At 34.4% G+C, this 25,342-nt stretch overlaps 1 protein-coding gene across 1 annotated transcript in view; it reads right to left on the reverse strand.

Annotated features, from left to right (window-relative positions):
- HSD17B4 (hydroxysteroid 17-beta dehydrogenase 4) overlaps positions 1-25,342 on the reverse strand; it is a 148,059-nt gene that overhangs the window by 40,051 nt on the left and 82,666 nt on the right. Inside the window, exons 15-17 of the mRNA XM_074281524.1 lie at positions 17,855-17,926; positions 10,805-10,908; positions 1,085-1,150 (exon numbers count right to left, since the gene is read on the reverse strand). Coding sequence (XP_074137625.1) covers positions 1,085-1,150; positions 10,805-10,908; positions 17,855-17,926 — 242 coding nt within the window. The remainder of the gene's footprint in view (positions 1-1,084; positions 1,151-10,804; positions 10,909-17,854; positions 17,927-25,342) is intronic.

A 25,342-nucleotide genomic window follows, 5' to 3' on the forward strand; every position in this document is an offset into this window, starting at 1 on the left:
ACTCTCTAATCTCTATCTTACCTCAGTTTCTCCAGCATTACAGAACAACAAAAGAGATTTTTTAAAAAGCTAAAAAAGGAAAATGATCCATATGAAGAAAAATATTTGTAGCATCTCTCTTCTCAGGGTAAAAAATTGGAAATTGGGGAAATACCCATCATTTGGGGAATAAATTGTGGTATGACAGATATGGAATATTGTTATTCTATGAGAAATGATGAGCAGCAGTATATTCTTAAAAAAAAAAAAAAAAAAAGCCAAAACAAAACTCTGCAAAGTCCTCCATGAACTCAAGAAAAGTGAAATGTACTATATATATAAAGTAATAGCAATGTCCTGGGATGACTAGCTGTGAATGACTTTATTCTATTCTCAGCAGTACAATGATCCACAACTATTCTGAAGGACTTATGATGAAAAATCCTATCTGTACTCAGAAAAAAAAGTTATTGTCTGATACAGATTGAAGCATATTCTCTTTCTGTCTCCATCTCTCTATGTCTCTGCTTTCTGTTTCTCTCTTAACTTTATTTTTCTTAAAGTTTTTTTTTAATTGGGGTAGGAGATCTATGATTTTTTTTTTTTTTTTACAACATGACTTTTATGGAAATGTCTTGCATTATTTCACTTGTAGTTTCTTAATGGGGGCTGGGGAAATAAAGAATAGAATCTGGAACTCAACAGTCTTAAAAACAAACATAAAAAACTGTTTTAAATTTAAGTGGAGAAAATATTAAATAAAAGAAATACATAAGAAAAAAAACCCATTTTGATAAAGGCATGAGGGCAGAAACCATTCTGCAGAGATCAAGGACTGACAGGGTCGTAAGGAAAGGGAAGTATGGGTCTACCAAAAAGTGTGACAGGAAAGAGAAGGAGAAAAACTATTATGTTGGCTAGAGTGGGCAGCCAAATTAATGGCTACTAGTATTCTCGTTTGAAATTCTATTTGAAGGAGAATGGAAAAAGGTCTAAAGAGTACAGCATTACCAGTTAGAGAAAGGAAAGGATTTTAACAATTAAGCAAGAAGCTTCTATTAAAACAAATCATATAAATTTTCATATCCTCAAAATGAAATATTACCTGATTGAGTGAGGTAGTATCTACAAGTACAGCATCAGGTGGTCTCTTTGGTGGTGGCACAGTTACCTGAAAGGGAAAAAAAATTATAAATACTTAAATACTAATGCATTATGTTAAAACAAGCTTAGAAAAATCACTTAATCTCTCAGTGTTTCTGGCAATTCTCTAAAACTGTAAATTTCAGAACAAAAATTTGTTTCTGAGATCAGTGTTTCAACATCATAAAATCCCTTTACTAATGAAACCATAACTCTAGGAGAAAAAAAAAATTAAACACAGATAACTCATACCATTGCATATCATTTTAACAATGTAAAGACATGTTCCTTGCAACAATGTATGACAGATTCACAGTATAGTGTACTGCGATAGAAATCAAGAGATCTAAATTTTAATCCCACCTCAGAAAGTTCTGTGATTGAGCAAATTACTTACCCTCAGTGCTTTCAGGCACCTTTGAGACTACAAACTGCTGGGCAGGTTCTCACTAACTAGAAGTGGAAGAGGAAGTTTCCTCACTAAAAACTCTTTATAACAAAGAAATCACAAGTCACAAGAAATGTGCATATAAGCATATATAATGGTTCAATACTGTCTAAGGTTGATACTAAGTAAAAGTATTAAGCTTCTTTAACTAAAGATAAAAGTATTTTCTGATATTTGGTACAACTTTCAATTCAAAGAGTGGAGATAAGTAGGAACTGTCTACTAGTCTAGTTCCCTAGAAGAACTGGGAGGTGGAGAAATGGTAGGGAACCAGACCTAAAAATCTAAGGGTCATTCAACAGGATGAATTGCAAGAAACTTTTGCTTCAGACTCAGAACCTTTTCCTTTTATTCAGTATGGAGCTTCCCAGTATATAGACAAACCTCTTTGTCTCTGTTCTTTTTTGGGTTTCAGTATTTGCTACTCTGGTATTTCTGTTCATATGCCCCACTGTGGCCCTTTATAAGGTCAGAATATATCACAGCAGGAAAAGCAGAGGTCTTGGAACCAGAATCTGTTTAAAACTACAAGGATGTTTAGAAATCATCAAATATATTCTCATTTTACAAAAGGAGATACTGAGGCCAAGAGGGGTTGGGTAATTTTATCAATCACACACAGATAAGAAGTGGCAGAACTGGAATTCGAACCAAAGTACTCAGACTCCAAATCAATACTTTCCCCTGCCCTATGGCTTCCAGGAGACTCAGGACAGGCAACAGCTTTTGCTTCTGGGTAGGAGTTAAATAAGAAAAGTCAAAGTCAAGGTACATCTTACTTTACTTCATTCTAATGAAGAAGGAAAAGAGGCCAAACTAATGAGAATACATTGAGCAACTCAGTAACCCAACAAATATAAACAATTTTTATGAGGCAAAGTAGGAAGGAAGAAACCTTTTTTAAGACAGCAAATATAATCTGCAATGCAAATAACTGGGATTTAGATTTTAAAATTTAGATTCTAAAAAATTCTAAAAACCAATTTAACAAACAGACCTGTCATATCTATAATTCAGTAAAGTATTTAGTATTTTAGCCTGTCTAGACTTTTACATGTCATATAGTGGTTACCCAATATTAGCATTCTAGTTGGATGTAAAGAAATGTAAAGAAAAATTTCCTAACAATTAGAGTAGTCAAAAAATGAAACTGTTTTGTGATGCTGGAGAAACTGAGGCAAGATAGAGATTAGAGAGTTTTTAATATTTTATTTGAGAGGGAGAGATTGTGCTGGAGGCAAAACAGGATCCACGTTAGCCCCAGCAGCTGAATTGGACTCGTGTCTCAAAACATCCAGTAGCGTGTGATGAATTCCAGAGATTCTTATAGGGCTCCAACGATCAAGGGAACATGGCAATGTGGGGTTAGAGTTCTGGTGAGTGGGAACTTCCAGGAATGAACCATAATTCTGTTCTGACAGGTTGGGGGGTAATGAAGGATCAAAAATCCTGATAAATTGGAGGGCTAAGAGCCACTCAGTCTGAGATAGGAGATATGGCAACCCTCCCTCCCCATCTGAGATTAACAATCTGCAATTTATGGCTCTATAGAATGCTAGTGGTCAGGCCTCCCAACCCTAATTTATATTCATTCTAATGGTCAGGAAGGAGAATCGCAACCAGGGGGACTGAGGCATAACAATTCAAGGAACTGAGACAAAATAATTTAGGGAAACTAAAGGCAGAACAATTTAGGGAAATTGAGGCAAAACAATTAAAGGATATTGGCATAACAGTTTCCCTTGTGAAGGAGAAGATTTCTTAACAACTGAATTGCAAGATCTCTATAGAGCTCCATATATTTAACAATATCAACATATCATACAACAACAGCTAATGTATTCTGACTGTTTAAATAGGGGATAGACTACTATCATAGAATAGACTCCCTTCCCAAACCCCACATAGCTACTTTCAAAACGGGAATATTCATTAACATTCCTAGATGGGCTAAAGTAGCTTTCCCATCACTAACAAAAGACAGAATTATCTCAACAGTAAAGACTCTGACAGACTGATTTTCATTTACTGAAAAGGAATATTTTCAAACTGGATGTCCCAGATACATCTAGAATTCAACCTATCTAAATCTAAACTCACAATCTTTTCCCAAAAACTCTCCTCTTCTTCCAAACTTTACTATTTCTGTCAAAGAGATCAGCATCCTTCCAGTCTCCTCAGTATATAACTGATGTAATAGGAACTGTGTCCTCCTGATCTTTTTATTTTTTTTAGAGGGGTGTGTAGATCTGGGTTGAAAAATCCTAAATCTCAACCTCCTACTTGATTCCCCAACTACAATTCATTTGGAGATCTTTGCCTGGGGCATAATTACCATCCATTATTGATTAGTCCCTCAATTCATCTGGAGATTGCTCCCTAACCCCAGGCCATAGAAGGCTAAATAAAATTCAAGGCTATGTATACAAATCTTTGCAATCTTCCTAATCAGGAAGCTGCTCGGATTCCGGATGGTTTCTCAGTGAGAATAAACCCATTTTTTTGTCAAAAAACCTCGCTTGCAGAAAAGGACTGTGAATTCTTTGACAAAAACCTGCAACACTGGTCATAGCTGTTAGGGTATCTCACCTCTCAACATTTTTCACACCTCAACATAACTTTGGCATTATTCTGGAATCAGGTCTCTCACCCCACATATACAATCAATCTTTCCCTTTCTACTTTCAAAGCATCTCTTATCTAATCTCCGTAGACATCACCTTAGTTCAGGCCCTTATCACCTCAGATCCTCATCACCTATTTCCTAAACTGATGTCATACTTGATCTCCCTGTCTTAAGTCTCTCCCTATTTCAACCTATCCTGTGTACTGCTCCAAAGGTGAGATTTTCCTCAATACATTTTGACTGTCTTTCTTAACTCAATAAACTTTTTTGCCTCTGTTTAGCTTTTAAAGCCAAAAATCCCTCCATCTAGAAGTTTTTCACCACCTGGCCTAGCCCTTCTATTCATCCTAATTTGACAATACTCTTCAGACACTCTTTAACCTAGCCAAATTGCCATTTTCTGTTCCTCACACTCAAGGCTCTCATTTCACATCTCTGTATCTTTCCATCAACTATTCCCCACTCAGGAATGCCCTCCCTACTTAGCTCCACCTCTTAGACTCCCTATCACTCTTCAAGATCAGGCAACTCCTTCCACATGAAGCCTTTCCAGATTCCCAATTACTAATGCCTTTCTTGTCACACTCCTTTGTACATCACTACTTCATATTAATTTGCATTCATTCTTTTTGTATTTATTTTGTAGGTATTTACCTATGGGTCCTTTTTGTCTCCTTCACTAGAGTATAAAACCCTTTCAGCTAGGAACTGTTTTATTTGCTATATTTGTATGTCAGGTACCTAGCAGTTCCTGACATATCTGTTTGCACAGCTTTCTATTTGGACAGATACTATTTCTAATACAGGTAAGCATTGTATTCACTCTATGAAAGGAAGAGAAAGGAGATGATTGGGCCTACAACCTAGTTTAACCAGAAATGTAAGCAGAACTTGTTGATTTTGGACCCTGGATCAGAATTTCCTCCTGTCACTCTCTTGGTTCCCTCCCCAGAAGGAAGCAGCAAATTGGCTCCATTTCTCTCTTGCCTGAGTGCTGTCAAGAGAAAAACCACCTGGTGGCCCTGTTCTATCACTATTCTCCTGCCTTGCAGCTAGAAAGGAAACTAAAAGCTGTTTCTATTTTTATTTCCTTTCCTATTGGTAGCTCAGAAATTCTGAGGTCCTCTCCCCTACTTCTTGCTGACCTACTTCTGCTTACTAAGTAACTTGCTAAGGAACTAAGCAAGTAGAAGAGACTGGTTTCTTTCCTTTAGCACTCTTCATCCTTCGGCCTCTCTTACCTATGCTATGTCCTTTCTCAAAGAAGGCCAAAATGGCATCAGTATGTTAGAAATGAGTTACATTACGTCCAACTGACTGATCAGACAAATATGAGTTAGGAATGCTCTAGCACACACTGGATATCAAAATAGTCTCTATGAACATGTGGGGTGGACTCTAAGTGTATGCATCTCATATTTCCTCTGAGCTACTTCGCTTCTGCTTTCTCACAGAGCACAGTACTTTCTCTGATGAGAACAAACCATGCTGGGCACTTCTGTGCTGGAGTTTCTCATGTCATACAGTCAATTCTAAAGATCTTAAGAGAGACTCTGGGAGTGTTCTTGAATCACTTTTTCTGACCACCCTGTAAGCACTTGCCCTGTGTGAGTTCTCCATAAAATATATGGCAGGAAAAAAAAGTTAAGAAGTCTACTTTAAATATAAGCAGACCTTGCTGAAATAATCCCATACTATCTTTATAGGAATGTAACAATTTAGGATAATTACTGATAAGGATTATATTTTTATTACCTAGAATGCATTACTGATAGATTTGTATCTAACTTAAGGATTACTCTGGTGATAGCAAAAATTCCAACAAAGTTCTGGATAATAAAAATCAATTTATGTCTTTTAAGAAAAAAAATGATGAAACTGAGAGATGAAAGAGGAGTGTACTGGCGGAAAGGGAAAGGGAGAAATGGAATGGTGCAAATTATCTGCCAAAAAAAGAGAACCTCCAAAGCTTTTACAATGGAGGGGTAAAGAGGGAGGAGGAGAAGGTGAGTGAGTGAACCTTACCTCCATCAGCTTTGGCTCAAATAGGAAATAACATACATACTCAAAAGACGTATAGAAATCTATCTGAGGAATAGAAAACTAGGAGGGACACAGAATATGGGAGTGTGTGGAACAGGTGCTAACTTAACCCTCCCCCAAAGTAACTAATCAGAGACATCTTCAAGTACAAAGAAAAAAATTTATTTAGTCTTTTATCGGGAGAGGCCCAAGCACACTCAGGAGGAATCTCAGCTCCCACCAAGTGCCTGACCTGACAAGCCAGAAATAGTAAAACTGATTAAATAGCAAAAAACCCAAGTCTTTTCACTGGATGGACTAAAAAGGAAGTGACCTTTATTGATTAATGGTCGGTCACCAATGTTGTGCGCCTCCTGTGAGTCATGTCACTTCCTGAAGCTGATCTAGGTTCTGACCTTTAGAGACCTCTAGGCCTAGAGATCATGTGACTTCTGGTGACCTGCAGGCCTCTGGCAACAGGGATCATGTGACCTAGACTTAAGGTTTGACCTCCTCTATCTCAGGCTTTTTGAGAAAACCAGGAAGATGGGAGAGAATGATAAAAGAAAGGACATAATGGGAGAAGGAGTGCTAGGTGCCAAAACAATTTTGAGGGGGACAGGATGAAAGGAGAGAGAGAATAAATCAGGGAGCGGAGGGGACTACAATTAGCAATAGTAATTGTAAACAATTTTCAAAGCAAGTTCTCTGATATAGCCTCAGTTCTCAAACATAGAACTGAGTCAAATTTATAATTTAAATATAAATATAAAATAAGAGTCATGCCCCAATTGACAAGTGATCAAAAGGTATGATCTGTGCCCAAAAGGCTGCAAATTCATTCATTTCCTTTGACCTAACAATACCACTAGTAACATTGACTAGGTAGGAAAAGATTTGGGAAAAAACAGGAAAAAAGGAAATGACCTATATTACAAAAAATATTGGTAGAAGCTCTCTTCTCAGGACAAAAAAATTAAAAGTTGAGGGTATGCCCATCAACTGGGGAATGGCTCAGTAAACTGTTGTAGTGGAATAACATTGCTCTCTGGAAAGTGATGAGCAGAATGGTCTCAGGAAAAAAAAAAAAACAACCTGGGAAAGTCCTCCATGAACAAAGTGAAATATACTGTATATACTGTATACAAAGTAACAGGAATGTTCTGGGATGACCAGCTTCAAATGACTTTGTTACTGTCAGTAGAAAAATCATCCACAACTATTTTGAAGGATTTTTGATAAAAAATCCTATCCCTACCCAGAGAAGAAAATGATTGCTTCTGAGTACGGATTGAAGCATTCTCTATTTAGAATGGGAGATCTATGTTTTCTTTCACAACTTGAACTTTATAGAAATGTTTTGCATAACTTCATATGTAGTTTCTTAATTGTGGGTGGGGATAAGGGAGAGAATCTAAAACTCAAAAATCTTAAAAACAAATGTAAAAAAATTGTTTTTAATGTAACTGGGGGAAAGTATTAAATAAATAGATTAAAAAATAAACTAAAGTGCAAAAAAAATAAATTTATTAACCAGGAAAGCCAATAATCAATAAAGCAATGGTTAGTGATTTCTCTTGATAATCAAACATGCCCATGAAGATTCTGAAACACTTAAAATCAGATGTATTCCTTCTCACAGGGATCTCCTCTGACAAGTAAAACTGAACCTTGACTGATTTATTGAAGAGGTAGGTTGGAAGTTCTTAGGTTCCCCCCCCCCCAAATACTGCATTATAAAGAAAGGGAGGTCAACTAAGAATATGGCCTGGTTATGAAGTACACCCCCTTTAGCAATCTGGGCATCCCAATCAAGTTTTCTTTAGCTTAGGCTTTTTTTTTTTTTTTTTTTTCATGAGCTAAGTCATCTTAAACTCTAATGAAGCAGACGCAAGGACAGGAACCATTTCTCTTGGGAAAGGACCAAGCTCAAATTGGATCCTGTCCTGTAGATAGAAATTAGGTTGACAATTGGATGGGGCCCAGCTTAGGTGCCTTGTAAAGCGCTGGAATGCGTATGATATTCTTTAGTCAGGGAGAAGTTTTTCTCTAAGCTAGCCTTTTCAACAGAAAAGGAAATATTGCAAATTATTATTAATGATCAAATGGTAGCAATCCATGACTCACACACAGTCCATGTGAATGTATGGGTTGTTTACTTTAAACTATAATGTCATTTACATTACTGAACTAAGAATTCTCCTGGAGTCCATATTCTTATTATTTCCATTTTTTTCAACAGTAAATCTGTATAATTATTTTGTAAATTCAGTTTTGATCTAAAACCAAGGCCAAACACTGTAAGAGTCTTGGAACCTCAACAGCTTTAAGGCGTGCAGCAGAATAAATAGAAGGGGATATCCCCACTTCATCAGGCTCATTAATACAATTAATAATCCACACGGAAAATGAAAGACCACTTACTAGCTTACTATCTTTGGAAAGTCACTTAATTTCTTTGTTCCTCAGTTTTTTCCGGTGAATAGTGGGGATAGTGCCTACTATTATCTACCTTGCCTAGTTGTGAGAAAAGTACCAAAAGCTCCATACCACATAATGGTAAAGTCTGGTTAGTGAGAATAATTAATTCCATGAAGTGACCACATTACTTAGTCATACTGAAGACTGTTTAATAGGTAGGTAACTAGGTAGGGTTAGCAGAGTCTGAAATACTGAAAATACTATAATATTCCGAGGCAACCACAGAAGGGTCCTGAGGAGGATCAGCTCAGCCTGACAATACCAAACCAGTAGAGGTCTTGGGAAACTCTATCTTATTGTATTCAATCACAAAACCAAGTTATGATGTCAAACACCCAAGGTTAAATTTTCCCTATAAATCTTCCCATGCTCCCCTCTACTTGTTGTTGAACTGTTGAATTCCTACTGGGGTTAACCCATGGTGGTGTTTTGTCTCATGGCATCTTGCCTTTGAACTAGAAATTTCAACCCGACTTCATCATTTGGTGCCAAACCCCATTATTTGGTGCTCAACCTTATCATTATCACATATTCCCATTGGGCTGGAACTATTATTATATTTTGCATAATTCTAACTTTGAATAGTATGAATTTGAATATATGCAATCACTTCACTGGATTCATTATTCACACTAATCTGGATCTAACTATAGCATATTTTGAAAAAAGTTACATTTTCTAGAATGTAGAAAATTCTACATTTTTTCTACATTCTTCTAAAACGTAGAAACTTCTAGAAACGAGAATTCGGCTAAGGGTCTTAGAGGACCTAAGTGAAACTATTTTTTAAATGATTGTTTAATGCCTACCACATGTAATGTTCTAAGTCAGGTACCACAGGGAATGTAGATAAGAATAAAATACCAATCTTGGAATCATGACAATTATAATGTAACATGGATAATGAATTATATATGTCTTAAATAACTGTCAATTATATGACAAGTTTCTATAGTGGTGGAACTCTTAAGTGATTATGCTCAATGTGAATCAATAATATAATAATCAAAAAACAAAACAAAGAAGGTAATAGTTCCCTTATATTAACCAAAATGGCCTTCCCTCTGTTCCTGACATATAATACTCCATTTCCCATCTCTGCACTTCTATCCTAGAAGTACTCTCCTCATTTCTGCCTCAAAGAATCCCTCTTTTCCTTTACCTCACAGTTCTACATAAAGTTTTTTATAACACATCTAATTACTAATACCTTCCCTCTCAACCTACTTTATATCCCCAGGAATTAGCACAATGTCAAGGATATAGTAGATGATTGATAAATACTTCTTCTTATTGATTGACATTATGCTTTGATGACACTATGTCTGGAATACTATGTTCAGTTCTTAATATCACATTTTAGAAAATCCATTAACAACTGGGAGCACATTCAGAAAAGATCAAACAGGATTAAGAAAAGAATAATGTGAAAACTAGAGCTGGCTAACCTGGAGGAGACTCAAGCAGAACAAGTTACATAGCTCTGAATATCTGAAGGGCTGTTACCTGAAAGCCTTTATTCTCCCTAGTCTCAGACGACAAAAGTAGGAATAATGAGTCAAAATTTAAAAAAAAAAAATAAAGAATAAAAATAAAGAATAGATGTAGGCATTACAAGCTTCCTATCTCTTAGAAGTATGGTTGACTCAGGAGACTATGTTTTTTACTCTAGAAGGCTTCAAACACACGTTGAATGACCACTTCTTAGTAATGGTGTGCAAGAGATCCATTTTCAGTATAAAATCTGGATGAGATGGTCTCTTTGGTCTCTTCTCATACTGAGATTCTGTTATCTTATCTTTATATAATGGCTGCTATTAAAGTGCTTGAAAACAAATCTCTCTTACATAAATATTCCCACAGCAATTATGACTACACTATAACTTATTCAATAAATCTTTTTTTAAACACATATTCTGAAAAGTAAACATCATCATAGCCTTCCCTGAACAAATTCCAAATCAGTGAAGTCTCAATTTAGTGAGGCTTTACTATGCAAAGGGAAAAGATGATGTTTGGGGAAAAAAATTTCTTAAGCCTAAAATTTTAACACAAACATTTTAACTGGATTATGCATGGTTTTCACCAATAAAACTTAAACTTACCTTGGCTTTATTTGATGTTTTCTTTCCACCAAATCCTCCAGAGCCAACCACGAAGACAGAGAACTGATTAAAGCATATAAGTTCTTTCCCACTATAGGAATAAACTTAAAAAGCAAAAGTAAAAGCAAAATAAGTTATTAATGAAGGCTGTAACTTTAGTGGTCAAAATAAGCAATAGAAGTAGTATTTAGAAATAGATTCAGGAGAGCAACAGATTTGGGAAAGCATAATTGTAAATGAATATTATAAAAAATTTAATAGAAATTCAGCTTGTAGAATAAGGAAATTATGTGATGGGTATCTATCACAGGTTACAAAGGTTTGCTGTTTATTTAATATGAAAGGCTTCATGGGATCAAGCAGATACAACACAGAAGGAAGTCATGAATAAAAAAGTTGCAATTTGGAAAACATAATCTTTTATAACTCTAGGAGATGAAAGAGTAGAAAGAAAAATGAAACAAACTTGGGAGAGCAATGGAAGAAATATGCCATGAATATGCCATTGACTGGCCCCCTAAATCTAAAGAGAAGTTTAGCAGCCTCTCCAGAGTTAGCTAAAGTAAGGAGAAAGATGCCTTTAAAAGGAAGGGACATATGAGGATGAGAGAGAGTGAGTACCTCATAGCAGGCATCTCTTTAAATACATATTCTGAAAAATAAAACATCACTCCAGACCTCCCTAAACAAATTCCAAATCAATGAAGTCTCAATTTAGTAAGGTTTTACAATGCAAGAGAAAAGATGATGCTTGGAGAAAATTCATTAGGAAAACTGGTCTATAATTTTTTTTTCACTCTTTTGGCTCTTCTGGGCTAAAATATTGGTGCAATACTTGTATCATAATAGGAATTTGATAGGAACCTTTTGCCTATTTGAAAAAAATAATTTATATAGTATTGAGATTGTTTAAATGTTTAGTAAAATTTGTTTGCAAATCTGTTTAGTCCTGGTGATTTTTTCTTAGGAAGTTCATTGAAGGCTTATTCAATTTCTTTTTCCAAGACAATATTATTTAAGTATTTTATTTCTTCTGTTAATCTGGATAATTTATATTTTTAGATATACAACTTTTCATTTAGCTTATCAAATTTATTGCCATATAATTGTACAAAATGGCTCTTAACAATTGTCTTCATTTCCTCTTCATTGATGGTGAATTCATCCCTTTCATTTTTGATACTACTAGTTTAGTTTTTTTGTTTTGTTTTGTTTTTTTAAATCAAATTACCAGTGGCTTACCTATTTTATTGGGGAGTTTTTTCCCCCCATAAAATCAGCTTCCAGTTTTATTTATTAGTTCAATGTTTTTTTTAACTTTCAATTTTATTAATTTTTCCTTTGATTTTCAGGATTTCCAATTTAGTGTTTAATTGAAGATTTTTAATTTGTTCTTTTTCTAATTTTTTTTGATACATGCTCAATTCATTGATCTCCTTTTTCTCTATCTTATGGATATAAGCAACAGAGACATAAGTCTTCCCCTAAAAACCACTTTGGCTACATCCTCTAAATTTTGGTATATTGTCTCACTGTTGTAATTTTCTTTAATGAAATTATCAATTGCTTCTATGATTTGTTCTTTGACCCACACATTCCTTAGGATTAGTTTAATTAATTTCAAACTAAATTTTAATCTATTTTTCCATTGTCCACTATTGAAGTTATATTGTATTATGATTTAAAAAGGATGTATTTATTATTTCTGCTTTCTGCCTTTGGCTGAGATTTTTATGTCCTAAAGATATAGTCAATTTTTGTTCAGATGCCACGTATTTCCAAGAAAAGGTAATCTTTTCTATTACCATTTATTTTTTACCGAGACCTATCATATCTAATTTCCCAGAATTTTAATTATCTCCTTAACTTCTTTCTTGTTTATTTTTGAGTTAGATTTATTTAGTTTTAAGTTCTCATTCAACTTCTTCAAAAATTTAGATGCCATATCATTTGCTGCATATATATTCAGTATAGACACAACTTCACTGTCTATGGTAATTTTCAGCATAATAGTTTCCTTCTTTATCTCTTTTAATTAGATGGATTTTTGCTTTTGTTTTGTCTGAGATTGTGATTGTTATCCCTACCTCCTTTGCTTTAGTTGAAGTACAACAGATTCTGTTTCAGCCCTTTACTTTTACCTTCTCTTGTTTCAAATGTGTTTCTGGTAAACATGACATTATAGGATTCTTATTTTTAATCCATTCTGCTATTCACTTCTCTTTTATGAATAAGTTCATGCCATTCATATTAATACTTATAACTCAATATTATCACTCCACATTATTTTTCCCTTATTTATCCCCCTTTCACTTTTACTCGTAAATTTTTCCCTCCTCACAAGTGTTTTACTTGTGATCACCACCTTCCTCAATATGCCCTTCCTTTATCAGTTCCCTCTCATGCCTTTATTATACCTATCCCTTTTTACTTCCTTAGACTGTAAGATAAATTTCTACATCCAACTGAGTGTGTATGTGATTTCCTCTTTGAGCCAATTTTGATGGGGGTAAGGACTAAGCTTTGCCAATTACCCCTCCCCTTCTTTCTCTCCATTATAGTGTCTCTTTCATGTCTCTTTTATGTTGGATAATTTACCCCCATTTAATTTCCTTCCTCATTCTTCCAGTGCAATTTTCTTTCTCACCCTTTTGTTTCTGTAGGGTATCACCCCACCAAAGTCACTTTATATCCACACCTTCTATCTATATATCCACACCTCCTAATTGTTCTTAAAACAATAAAATTCTTAAGAATTACACATAATATCTTGCCATATAGAAATACAAACATTTTAACTTTATTAAGTTTCTTATATTTTCTCTTGTTTCTTTTTCAACTTTTTATATTTCTCTTGAGTCTTGTATTTGCAGGACAAATTTTTTTATTCAGCTCTAGTCTTTTAATCATGCTTGATTTAAGCTTGATTAAATCATTGCTTGAAAATCCTCTATTTTGTTAAATGCCCATTTTTTCTTTTGAAATATTATATTCAATTTACTGATTTGATGATTCTTGATTGTAATTCTAATTATTTTGCCTTCCAGTATACCACAATCCAATTCTTTAATGTAGAAGCTACTGCATAATAATTCTGACTATAGCTCCACAATATCTGAATTATTTCTTTCTGGCTGCTTGCAGTACTTGCTTCCACATCTATAAGCTCTAGAATTTGTCTATGATGTTTTGGGGAACTTTTTTTTTTTTTTTGAGATTTTTGATTTTGAGATCTCTTTCAGGAAGTTTGATCAATGGATTCTTTTAAATTCTATTTTGTCCTCTGATTCTCATGTATAAGCATAATTTTCTTGGATAATTTTTGAAAGTATTCTCTAGACTTTTTATTTTATGGCTGTCAGATAGTCTAATAATTCTTTTTTAAGTTTTGTATAGATTCCATGAACTGCTGAGAAGAAAGTATACTCCTTTCTATCACCATTCAGTTTTCTCCAAAGACCTATCATACCTAATTTTTCTAATATTCTATTTACCTCTCTAATTGCTTTCTTATTTGTTTTGTGGTTTGATTTATCTAATTCTGAGAGTGCAAGGTTGAGATCTCCCATTATTATAGTTTTGCTGTCTATTTCTTCTTGCAACTCTCTTAACTTCTCCTTTAGGCAGTTAGATGCTATATCACTTGGTGCATATATGTTTAGTATTGATATTGCTTCATTGTCTATGCTATCCTTTAGCAGGATATAGTTTCCTTCCTTATCTCTTTTAATTAGATCAATTTTTGTTTTTGCTTGACCTGAGATAAGGATGGCTACCCCTGCTTTTTTGACTTCACCTGATTCATAATAGATTCTGCTCCAGCCTTTTACCTTTACTCTACATGTATCTCCCTGCTTTAAATGTGTTTCCTGTAAACAGCATATTATAGGGTTCTGGCTTTTGATCCAGTCTGCTATCCACCTCTGCTTAAAGGGAGAGTTCATCCCATTCACATTTACAGCTAAAATTATTAATTCTGTATTTTCTGCCATCATATTATCCCCCGATTATGCTTTTTTTTCTCCTTGCCCCCCCTGAACCTTTTCCCCAGTATTAAACTTATGGGTCCCACTTGCATCATGCAGCCCTCCCTCATTAGTATCCCTTCCTTCTCTCTTTAAATCCCTTCCTCTTTCTTATACCTTTTCCTTAATATTTTTTCCTTTTTCCTTTTCTTCTCCCATTTTTTAATGAGGTGAGAGAGGATTCTCAAATATGTCAATCATTTTCTCTTTGAGCCAACTCTGATGAGAGTAAGATTCACGCAATGTTCCTCCCCCTTTCTAAATTCCCTAAGATATGATAGGTTTTCTTTGCATCTTCATGGGATGTAGTTTCCCTCTTTTTATCTCCCCTTTTCCCTTTTTCTGACACTATCCCCTTTCTATTTCTACTTCCCTTTTTTATGTTATATCACTAAAATCAATTTATATATGTGGTCTTAATGTATATCCACAACAGAAATACAGTTCTCAAGAGTTCCTTTTACCTTTTTCTGCTTCTCTTGAGTCCTATGGTTAGAGATCAAATTTTTTGTTTAGATCTGGTTTTTTCCTTAGAAAACAAATGGAATTTATCTGTTTCATTAAATGTCCATCTTCTTCCATGGAAGAAAATGCTCAGCTTAGCTTAGTATTTTGTTCTTGGCTGAATTACAAATTCTTTTGCCTTTCAGAATATCAGATTCCAGGCCCTTCTATCCTTTATTGTGGAGGCAGCCAGATCTTGAGTGACCCTTATTGTGGCACCTTGGTATCTGAATTGTTTTTCCTGGCTGCTTATAATATTTTTTCCTTAGTCTGATAGTTCTGAAATTTGGCCACAATATTCCTTTATTTTTTCCAATATTATTTATTTTCCAATATTATTATTCCAATTTTTTTTAGGGTCTTTTTCAGAAGGTGTTCGATGAATTCTTTCAATGCCTATTTTACCTTCTGGTTCTATTACCTCTGGGCAGTTCTCTTTGATGATTTCCTGTAATATAGTATCTAGGCTCTTTTTTTCATCATAATTTTTGGGAAGTCTAATAATCCTAAAATTATCTCTCGTAGAACTATTTTCCAGGTCTGTTGTTTTTCCAAGTAGATATGTAATGTTTCTTTCTATTTTCTCATTTTTCTGTTTTTGACTGATTCTTGGTGTCTCAATGAATCATCCATTTCTATTTGTTCAGTTCTGATTTTTAATGAGTTATTTTCTTCATTAGCTTTTTTTACTTCTTTTTGTATATGTCCAATTGAGTTTTTAAATGAGTTGTTTTGCTTTATGGAATTTTTTTCCATTTCACTATTTTTTTTTTTAGTGAGTTATTTTCTTTTTTTAATTCACAAATCCTATTTTCCTGGGAGTTTTTTACCTTTTCCAATTCACATTTCAGGAAGTTGTTACTCTCTTGCATAGCTTCTCTTTCCTTTCCCCATTTTTCTTCTAGCTCTCTTTTAAGGTTTTTAATAGTCTCTTCTAGGAGAGCTTTTTGTGTTGGGGACCAACAATTGTCTGGAGACTGTCTGCTATTAGTCTCCTGGGGTTGAAAACCTGCTCTCTTTATGTATAGAAGCTATCAATCATCCTTTTAATATTTTACTCATTTTTAAAGCCTGTAGGGTTTGCCTTTAGGACCAGGAGGTTACCAGCTTCCTCTGCAGAATAGGGATAAGTGTATGGACGGCCTGCCAGGTACAGGAGTGCTCTGGGAAATAGTTCCCCAATGGATGTGACTCAGGCCTGCACAGGAAGAGCTGCGGAGATGCCCTGCCAAGAACCCCACTGTGCAGATTAATGACTGCCCTGAGGCAAGAGGCTTAGCACTGAAAGTGTCACTATCCCAAGCCAAAGCTTGCTGTGGGGCTGTGGGTGTTAGCAGTTGCCCAGTGAATAGTCCCCCAAGGCACCAGAAGTGGCTCTGCCCTAGGCCAAGCCCCTGACTATGCAGATTAGAAGCTGCCCCAGGCTGCACCCCTCTGCAGTGAGATTTACAAGTACCCTAGCCATGCTGCAGAATGTAGCTACACAGTTGTGCTGGTCTATGCTGAGTTACTTCCGGTTTGGGATGGGTACAGCCAGATCCTATTAGGTTCTGGCGTTTTTAGAGTACCCTGTACCTCTGGCTCTAATCTCTCTGCTTTACAATCAAGGAAAAGCAGTCAGCCTATGGCAGAATTGTTTCCACTACGTTTCTACAGCCCTCTGCTGTAAGACTTGCTGCTGAAGGTCTTGGACCTGGATCCCCTCCCACTCAAGTGAGCCTGACCTTTCCAATCAAGCTGGATAGCTACTTCCCCATTCTGAGATCAATTCTGAGGCAGTTTTCTGGTTGTTTGGGGTGCAATTTAGGAGGACTTTGAGAGGGTTCCTTCTTTTGGCACCAGAAGTCTTCTGATAAAATCTTGTTGAAACATTAACTGAGATAATTACATTACAAACATTAACTATTTTTTTCTCTATCTAGATTAGGCATTTGATAAATTTAATTTAATATTTTATTACATAGATCCAATTAAATACTCTCTAATAATATCACATCATATCATACCTAACCTGTTGTCATTTAGGCATTTCAGTCATGACCCCATTTGGGGTTTTCTTTCCAAACATAGTACCATAGTTTGCCCTATTCTTCTCCAGCTCATTTTGTAGCTGAAGAACAATAAACAGGGTTAAGTGACATGCTCAGACCACCCAGCTAGTGTCTGAGGCCAAATTTGAACTCACAAAGATAAGTCTTCCTGACTCCAAGCCTGGTGCTCTATTCAGAGTATCATCTACCTGCCTTCTAACCTAGCAAAGCAGTAAAGTCCTTAAGTCTTAGACTCATGTCATGTCCTTCTTTTAAAAAGAAATTCTTGTTCATTTCAACAACCTGGAACCTACCTTTTCACAGACTATGAAATATATATAATTGCTTATCAATCACAAAACCTAATTTTAGATATAATTATTTGCAGCACAATTCTTATAGTGGCAGAAATTATATTTTCTGTATCAGAAGTAAAAATATAAAGTAATACTATCCACTATAATAGCAGTTAAGACTATAAAATGACTTACCATCCAGGAGTATCACTAATCCTGATCCTTTATCCAAGATATCGACAATAATGGGTTCATTGGTTAATTGCCCTGTAATGAAAAGTTACACAAATAATTTGTAGCTATTTAAATATCTTAAGTTATTCCACAGCATGATTAATATTTCCATTGTTAATTATATAAGATTGATTAAGAAAATATACTTACACTTTAGACTCACATAAAAATTTTATTATTAACATTACAACCTGGATTACCAAATTAAAAGAGCCACATATTTTTATAAATAAACTGGTATTTTTATTAATGATCTTCCAGTTAAATCCAATTGTCTTTTCTCAATGATTATCCTTTTCAGTCTTTAGTTATGTCAATATTCATGGTTTCTTTCTTTTCTCTCTTGACTCCTCACTCTTTCACATCTCCAATTATTTCCAATTAGTTGCCAAATTTTGTTGATTCTACTTTCCTGAAGTTTCTCATAAATATATCCTTCTAAGGTCTTTTCACTGCCAATACTATAGTCTAGGACCCTATCACCTTATGCATGAACAAATATAACAGCTTTCTGATTAGTCTCCTTAGCTCAAGTCTCTCTCCCCTACAGTCATCCTCCTCTCAGCTGTCAAAATGATTTTCCTAAAGCATAGGTTCATGTAATACTCCTAATACCCTGAACTCCAGGACCTCTCTATTATCTTTTGGGTCAACTATAAAAACTTCTGTTTGTCTTTTAGAGTTCTTTATAACCTGGCCTCTTTCTATCTTGCCAATCTCTCTGTCTCCTCCCACTCCCACATATTTGTCCTTTTCCCTATTAACTTAAATTTATTTTATATACATACACACACACACACACAAACCATGTAAGATGGATTTATACACAGTTGTTTCTTCCATTAGATTGTTAGCTCCTTGAGAAAGAGAACTATTTTTTGTCTATCTTTGTATACTTAGTGTTTGGCACAGAATCTAACATATGGTAGGCACTTGTTGAATTAACAAGGGTTAAATTGATATAATTTAGAGACAATTTTTATCAGAGGCAATTTCCCATCTCAATCTGACCAAGTATTTAATATGTTAAACTAATCTATTTAATATTCCCACTTTCTATTCAAAGTCAAAAATAGAGAAATAAGTTCCCTAACCATTGGATCACATGACCAAACTGAATAACTAAATACATTTTTCCCATCTTTATACCTCTCAAATTTCTCTGAAATGGGAATATGTGCAATAGATAAAAAAAATTTCAGCTATCTCCATGCTCTAAGACACCAAGAACCCTAATAAGATGAAAACCTGATTAATTAACAACAAAGATCCTTAATTTGCTTAGTTATCTTCCTTTCTACTCACCAGCCATCTGGAAGGAATGCATAATCTGATGCAGTTTGCATTAAAACTCAATCCTGCCTCTCTCACTTCCTCTCCTTCCCAGACCATAGAAAGCTAAAAGGCAGAACCTAGTACTGCAGTGAAGCAGTTCTCTCAATTGATGCCAATTCTTTTCAACTGCCAAAACCCTCCCCTTTTTAAAATGGCTTCTTCCCATCCTTTCTTGTCTTTTCCAGCCCCTACTGTAATCTTCACTTTCTTCCTATTCAGTAGTTCCTTCTCTGCTACTTACAAATATTCCCATGTCTCTTTCATATCAACTAGCTAGCATCCTATAATTCTCTTTTCTCTTTCAGCTACTCAATGCCTGTATTTTTGCTCATGTCATTATATTATAAACTCAGTTAAATCTGGTACTACTTCAGATTCTGTGGCTGTCTTTGGACTGTATGTGATATATTCTGTTTCACTTAAAGTAGCACATTTTACTTCCTTTCACTTTGTATTTTTTTTTAATGAACAATAACAATATTGACAACCTTCTTAATCAATAGGAGACACAGCTTTTAAAATTGATAGTTTCTATAGTTCCCTTTTATTGCTATCACTGAAGCTCAAAGATCTTCCCAATCATGTTTTTTCGTTATGAATTGTTCCCCAGATGTAGTTGTGAAAGGGATTTGATATTTGGGAGGCATATTCATTTTGAACTTATTGTGGTAGGATTGGTCTAAAACCAATTTCTGCTAAATTGCTTTCATCTTTTGCTGATAATTCTGGTCAAAAAGTGATAAAAGAACAGGGAAAGAGAGCATCCTTGAATAAGTTATAATTGCTTAAAACTGTACTAAAATTCAGGGGATACTTTATATATTCCTTTCTATGCCAATCCTTTTGGGTTTTTGACATGAATTGTGAATTTTGTGAAATTTGAATTTTTATGTATGTCAAAATAAATAATCAACAAATTTTCATTATCTTTGTTGTTAATGTGATTAACCAAGCCTAATGCTGAACCATATTTGCATCTCTTATATGAATTCATAACCAGATATATAGTAGACTCCTTTCAGGATATATTGCTGTAGTCTCTTTGCAAAGACCTTTATTAAAAATTTTGTATCAATATTCACTAGTGAAATTATTACAGTGATATGGAACCCATGGCCAACCATGAACAGTGACCCTCTTTCCAATTATTCTCTTCCTTTAATTCTGAAGAGAGTGTTTTTTATACATATATATATATATAAATGTATACATACATACACACACACACCCCTATAAAGTGGATTATTTTCTAAATATTTGGTAGTTATTTTGAATGAATTTTTGAATTTTTTATAGTATTACATAGAAAAACTGGGCACCAAGGGCCATATTGGTCTCTAGAAATCAGTACCCAATTTGACAAGAACTGCAGAGAAAACTGAAAAAGAATGGGATAGTTAAGTATACAGCAATATCACTTCATATACCACAATAAACTCAAAATAAATATATGTCCTAAAGACTAAAATTTAGAAAAGAATCATCAGCTTAAATAGCTTTAAACAGGTTTACCTAGGGAAGTAACTTATAAACAAACAAGGAATAAAGGCACTTAGAAAGATAAAACAGATAATTTGAATTACATAAATTTATTTACTTATTGCTTTGATATATTCAATTGTTTGAATTCCAAACTATTCTTAAGAGTTCTTCCAATGTCATTTCAGGAGACCTTAGAGAATTTACTGTTATTAACTTCATATTTCTCAGCAGACTGTCCTTCTCGGAGCTCACATGAATACAAGATTAGTCATGAGATTAGGTTGTGGTGACAGAAGCAACAGCAGATGTGGAAGCTCTCAAGACAGAGAGACAGAGACAATCAGAGGACCTGGTAACTGATGAGAAAGAGGTAATATGGAACCCCATATGGTTTGGCAAATCTATGGCCTATATCCATTTCTGAGTTACAGAGTTCAAAAGTTAAGAGCAGGGACCCTGAGGAACAGTGTCTCTGGTCACAAAGGAGCTCTTTATAGTCATACTAAGAAATCCTCAAAATCACTCAATTAGAAAAATACAACTTAAAACAAATATGAAGTGCTACCTCACATCTACCAAAAATGACAAGTTCTGGAAAGAATGAAGAAAAGCAGGTACACTAATAAACTTTTGGGTCTATGAACTGGTCATACCCTTCTGGAGAACAATTTGGAATTATGCCTAAAGGACTTTGAAATTGCGCATACTCCCAGCAGTGTTACTACTGGGCTTATATCCCAAAGAAATATTAAAAAAGGGAAAGGGACCTGTATGTGCAAAAATGTTTGTGGCAGCCCTTTTTGTAGTGGCCAGAAACTGGAAGATGAATGGATGCCCATCAATTGGAGAATGGCTGAGTAAATTGTGGTATATGAATGTTATGGAATATTATTGTTATGTAAGAAATGACCAGCAAGATGAATACAGAGAGGTTTGGAGAGACTTACATCAACTGATGCTGAGTGAAATGAATAGAACCAGGAGATCATTATACACTTCAACAATACTATATGAGGATCAATTCTAATGGAAGTGGATCTCTTCAACAATGAGAGGATCCAAATTAGTTCCAATTGATCAGTAATGAACAGAAGCAGCTACACCCAGTGAAAGAATACTAAAAAATGAGTGTGGACCACAACATAGCATTTCCACTCTTTCTGTTATTGTTTGCTTGCACTTTTGTTTTTCTTCCCAGGTTATTTATACCTAAATCCAATTTTTCTTGTGCAGCAAGATACCTGCATAATTACATACACACATATTGTATTTAACATATACCTTAACATATTTAACATGTATGGGACTGCCTGCCATCTAGAAGAGAGAGTGAAGGGAAGGAGTGGCAAAGTTGGAAAAGAAGTTTTGCAAGGGTCAATGTTGAAAAATTACCCATGCATATGTTTTGCCAATAAAAAGCTATAATAAAAAAAAGAAATTATGCATACTCTGACTTAGCAATACCATCACCAGATATATATCTCAAGGATATTAAAAAAAAAAAGAAAAGAAAAGAAAAAGTACTCATATGGACAAAAATATTTATAGTAGGTTTTTTTTTTTTTTGGTTTTTTTTTTTTTGTGAAGGCAAAGAACTAGAAACTGTAGGGATGTTCATCAATTGAAGAATGGTCAAACAAACTGTGGCATATGATTGTGTTAGACTTCTATCATTGTATAAGAAATGACAAGGGAGGAGTGGTTTCAGGAAAAAAAAAAACATGGAAATCTACATGAACTGATGATGCAAAGTGAATTGAGAAGAACTGAAAGACTTCTGTGCAGAGTAAAAGCAATGTTAATGGTGATTACCTGTAAAAGACTTGGCAACTCTGATCAATATAATGACCTAAGACACTTCTAAATGACTCATGAACACATATTATAAAACACAATTCCAAAACACACAAATAAAATCAGATCTAACCAATTCCAGAAATAGTAATTGCTCATGAGTTGGCTGAGTCAATATAAAAAAAAATAATAATAATAACATTCTATCTAAGTTAATCAACTTATTCAATACCACTCAAGTTTGTTGATTTTTTTTCTTATTCTTGCCAAAAGATATGCTTCCCATTCCTAATCCTTTCATTTCTGAAGGCCCAAATATTTCTGTCCTTCACTCTTTCAGACCACCAAGGTTGACTAAGACTGACTTTCAAATAGTAGTAGCCAGATAGAATACTGCTGTACGTAGATTTTAAGAGGTTATGATATACCTTTACAATTCCCATTTTTCTAGATTCTGACCTCTTTTCTACAACTGTTTTCCTACACTTTCTTAGGTCCCTAGACTTAGACTCAATGTTGATTGTGAAGAATATAGGTGAAAATCCTTCAGGAGCTTTTTTGGGAGGGGAGAGTATTCTGAAGAATACATGTGAGTCTCTGCTCTACCATTCTTTCCTACTAGCTATTTATAAATTATAAATGTCACAATTTGGATATTTTATCTTGTCCTTAGTGTGCCATATTCCTCCATAGCTACCTGTCTCTCTCCTCTTTCTTTATTCCTAGGGATAATACAATTCATACATCTTGACGTCTTGGTCTGCTCTGGAAGCAAAGTTCTACCCAGAGATTCTTTAAAAAAAAAAAAAAAAGTCAATTCTCAATGCTCTTGTTTACAGCACTATGAAGGTTATAGGATCACCTGACTCAGTATAGGCTATGGGAAAGGGAGCTATTAGAAGCAATGGCTGATGAATAGCTGGATGTGATTTGTCAACTCTATGGCCTATATTCAATTCTGGGTCACAGAGTTCAAAGATGAAGAGCAGGGGCCCTGCTTAGTATTAGTAATTAGAATTAGTATTTGGTTACTTTTTTTCACAATAATTTTCTTAAAGAAAACCTTCCCTGATCTCCACAACTCCATGGATATTCCTGAGTGAATGAAAAAAATTTATTAAGCATTATTTATGCAGTTATCACTATACTACACTCTGGTTATACAAATACATAAAGCAAGGAACTTATATTTTAACAAAAGAAGTCAACACATATAAGGCAGTGATGGCCACAATATTTATTTTGTATTTATTTTGCATGTAATCATATACATACATATTATCTTCCCTAGCTGAATGCAGAATTCTTGAGAGCAAGAATATCTATATTTGTCTTTATATGCAACAGTGTCTAACTCAGTGCCTAGCACACAGTATTTAATGAATAATTGTTGACTATTGATTCATTATGTAGAGCCTTTCATTTTTCTTCTTTATGTCTTTGATTGTTGTCTTATCATTCGTTTTCTGAATTTGGGGGTTTTCTAGGGGTTCTTTATCTGTAAAATTTGATATGGTAGAGAATACATTCACTCTACCATGTTTTCAGGATCTTGATTTAATTTTTAGATTTAATTTTTCCTCTCCATTTCCATAATAGATGAAATGTAATCTTGGATATCATTTAAGAACAGAATAAATTTACAGATTCAGTCATACTGATTAAACTATAAAGGGTTAATTTAGAAAACCAGAAAATCAAAATTCATGAGAGAGTCAAAAATCTCAAGGGATATAACAGGGGGATAAAAAGGAGGACAGAAAGAAACATACCAGTACCAGATTTCAAACTTTATTATAAACCACTAATCATCAAAACTATTTGTTATTGTTTAAAAAAAAAAGAATTGATTAGTAGATCAGATTAGATAAACAAGATCAGAAGTAATCAAACATGTAGCATAGCATTCACTAAACCTAAGGGCACTCATCTACTACAACACTCACTACTGATCAAAAACTGCTGGAAAACATTCTGGCAAAAAAGAATTAGATTTAGACTAATATATCATTTATAACAATAAACTCCAAATAGATGTGAATTAGCAATAAAAGGTCAAAAGGTCATATAAATAAAGAGTCAGAGAAAAATACCTTTTTATAACTATCAAAAGAGGAAGACTTGAATAAACAAGCAATAGAAAGAATCACAGGAAATAAAACACAATATTTTGATTACACAAAACTGCCAATTTTCTACACAAATAAAATCAGTAGTTAATTGGGGAAAAAAATTTGTAACAAATTTTTTTGTACCCTGATAAAGATCTGATATCTAAGATATATATATGATATATATGAAATTATATATAAGATATATATAAGATATATATGAAATTTATAGAATTATATAGGAACAAAACCTACTGCTCAAGAAATCAAAAAATATGACCAGAGTTCTCAAAAGAAAAAAATCCAAGCAACAATCATATTTTTAAAATCCCAAATCATTAATGATAAGATTAAGTACAAATTAAAACAACTTTGTAATTCTACTATGTAAAGGGTTAGAACTGAGCAGATGTACTTAACCTAGAGGCAAGGTAACCTAGCACTTAGGGTTAATTACCAATTGGACAATTCTCTATTAACATGTTTGGAGGATGACCCTACTCAACTCTATGCTGGCTCCATCTGTGGGTGTGGAGAGAGAAGGGAGGCGATTTCAGCAGGTGGAGTAGGAGGAGGATTCATTCTTTGGTGGTAGAGAGAGAGGAAGGAAGGAAGTGTAGAGATTCCTATATCTAATCCCCAGAGAGCGACCCCAAAAGACCAAGAATAAAGACTTTTGCTTATCCTGATTCCTGCTGATTCTAAGCTATCCAGGGTCTCAGCACTA

Source organism: Sminthopsis crassicaudata, chromosome 1 (genome assembly GCF_048593235.1).
Source record: "Sminthopsis crassicaudata isolate SCR6 chromosome 1, ASM4859323v1, whole genome shotgun sequence".
In the NCBI taxonomy this organism is placed as follows: Eukaryota; Metazoa; Chordata; class Mammalia; order Dasyuromorphia; family Dasyuridae; genus Sminthopsis; species Sminthopsis crassicaudata.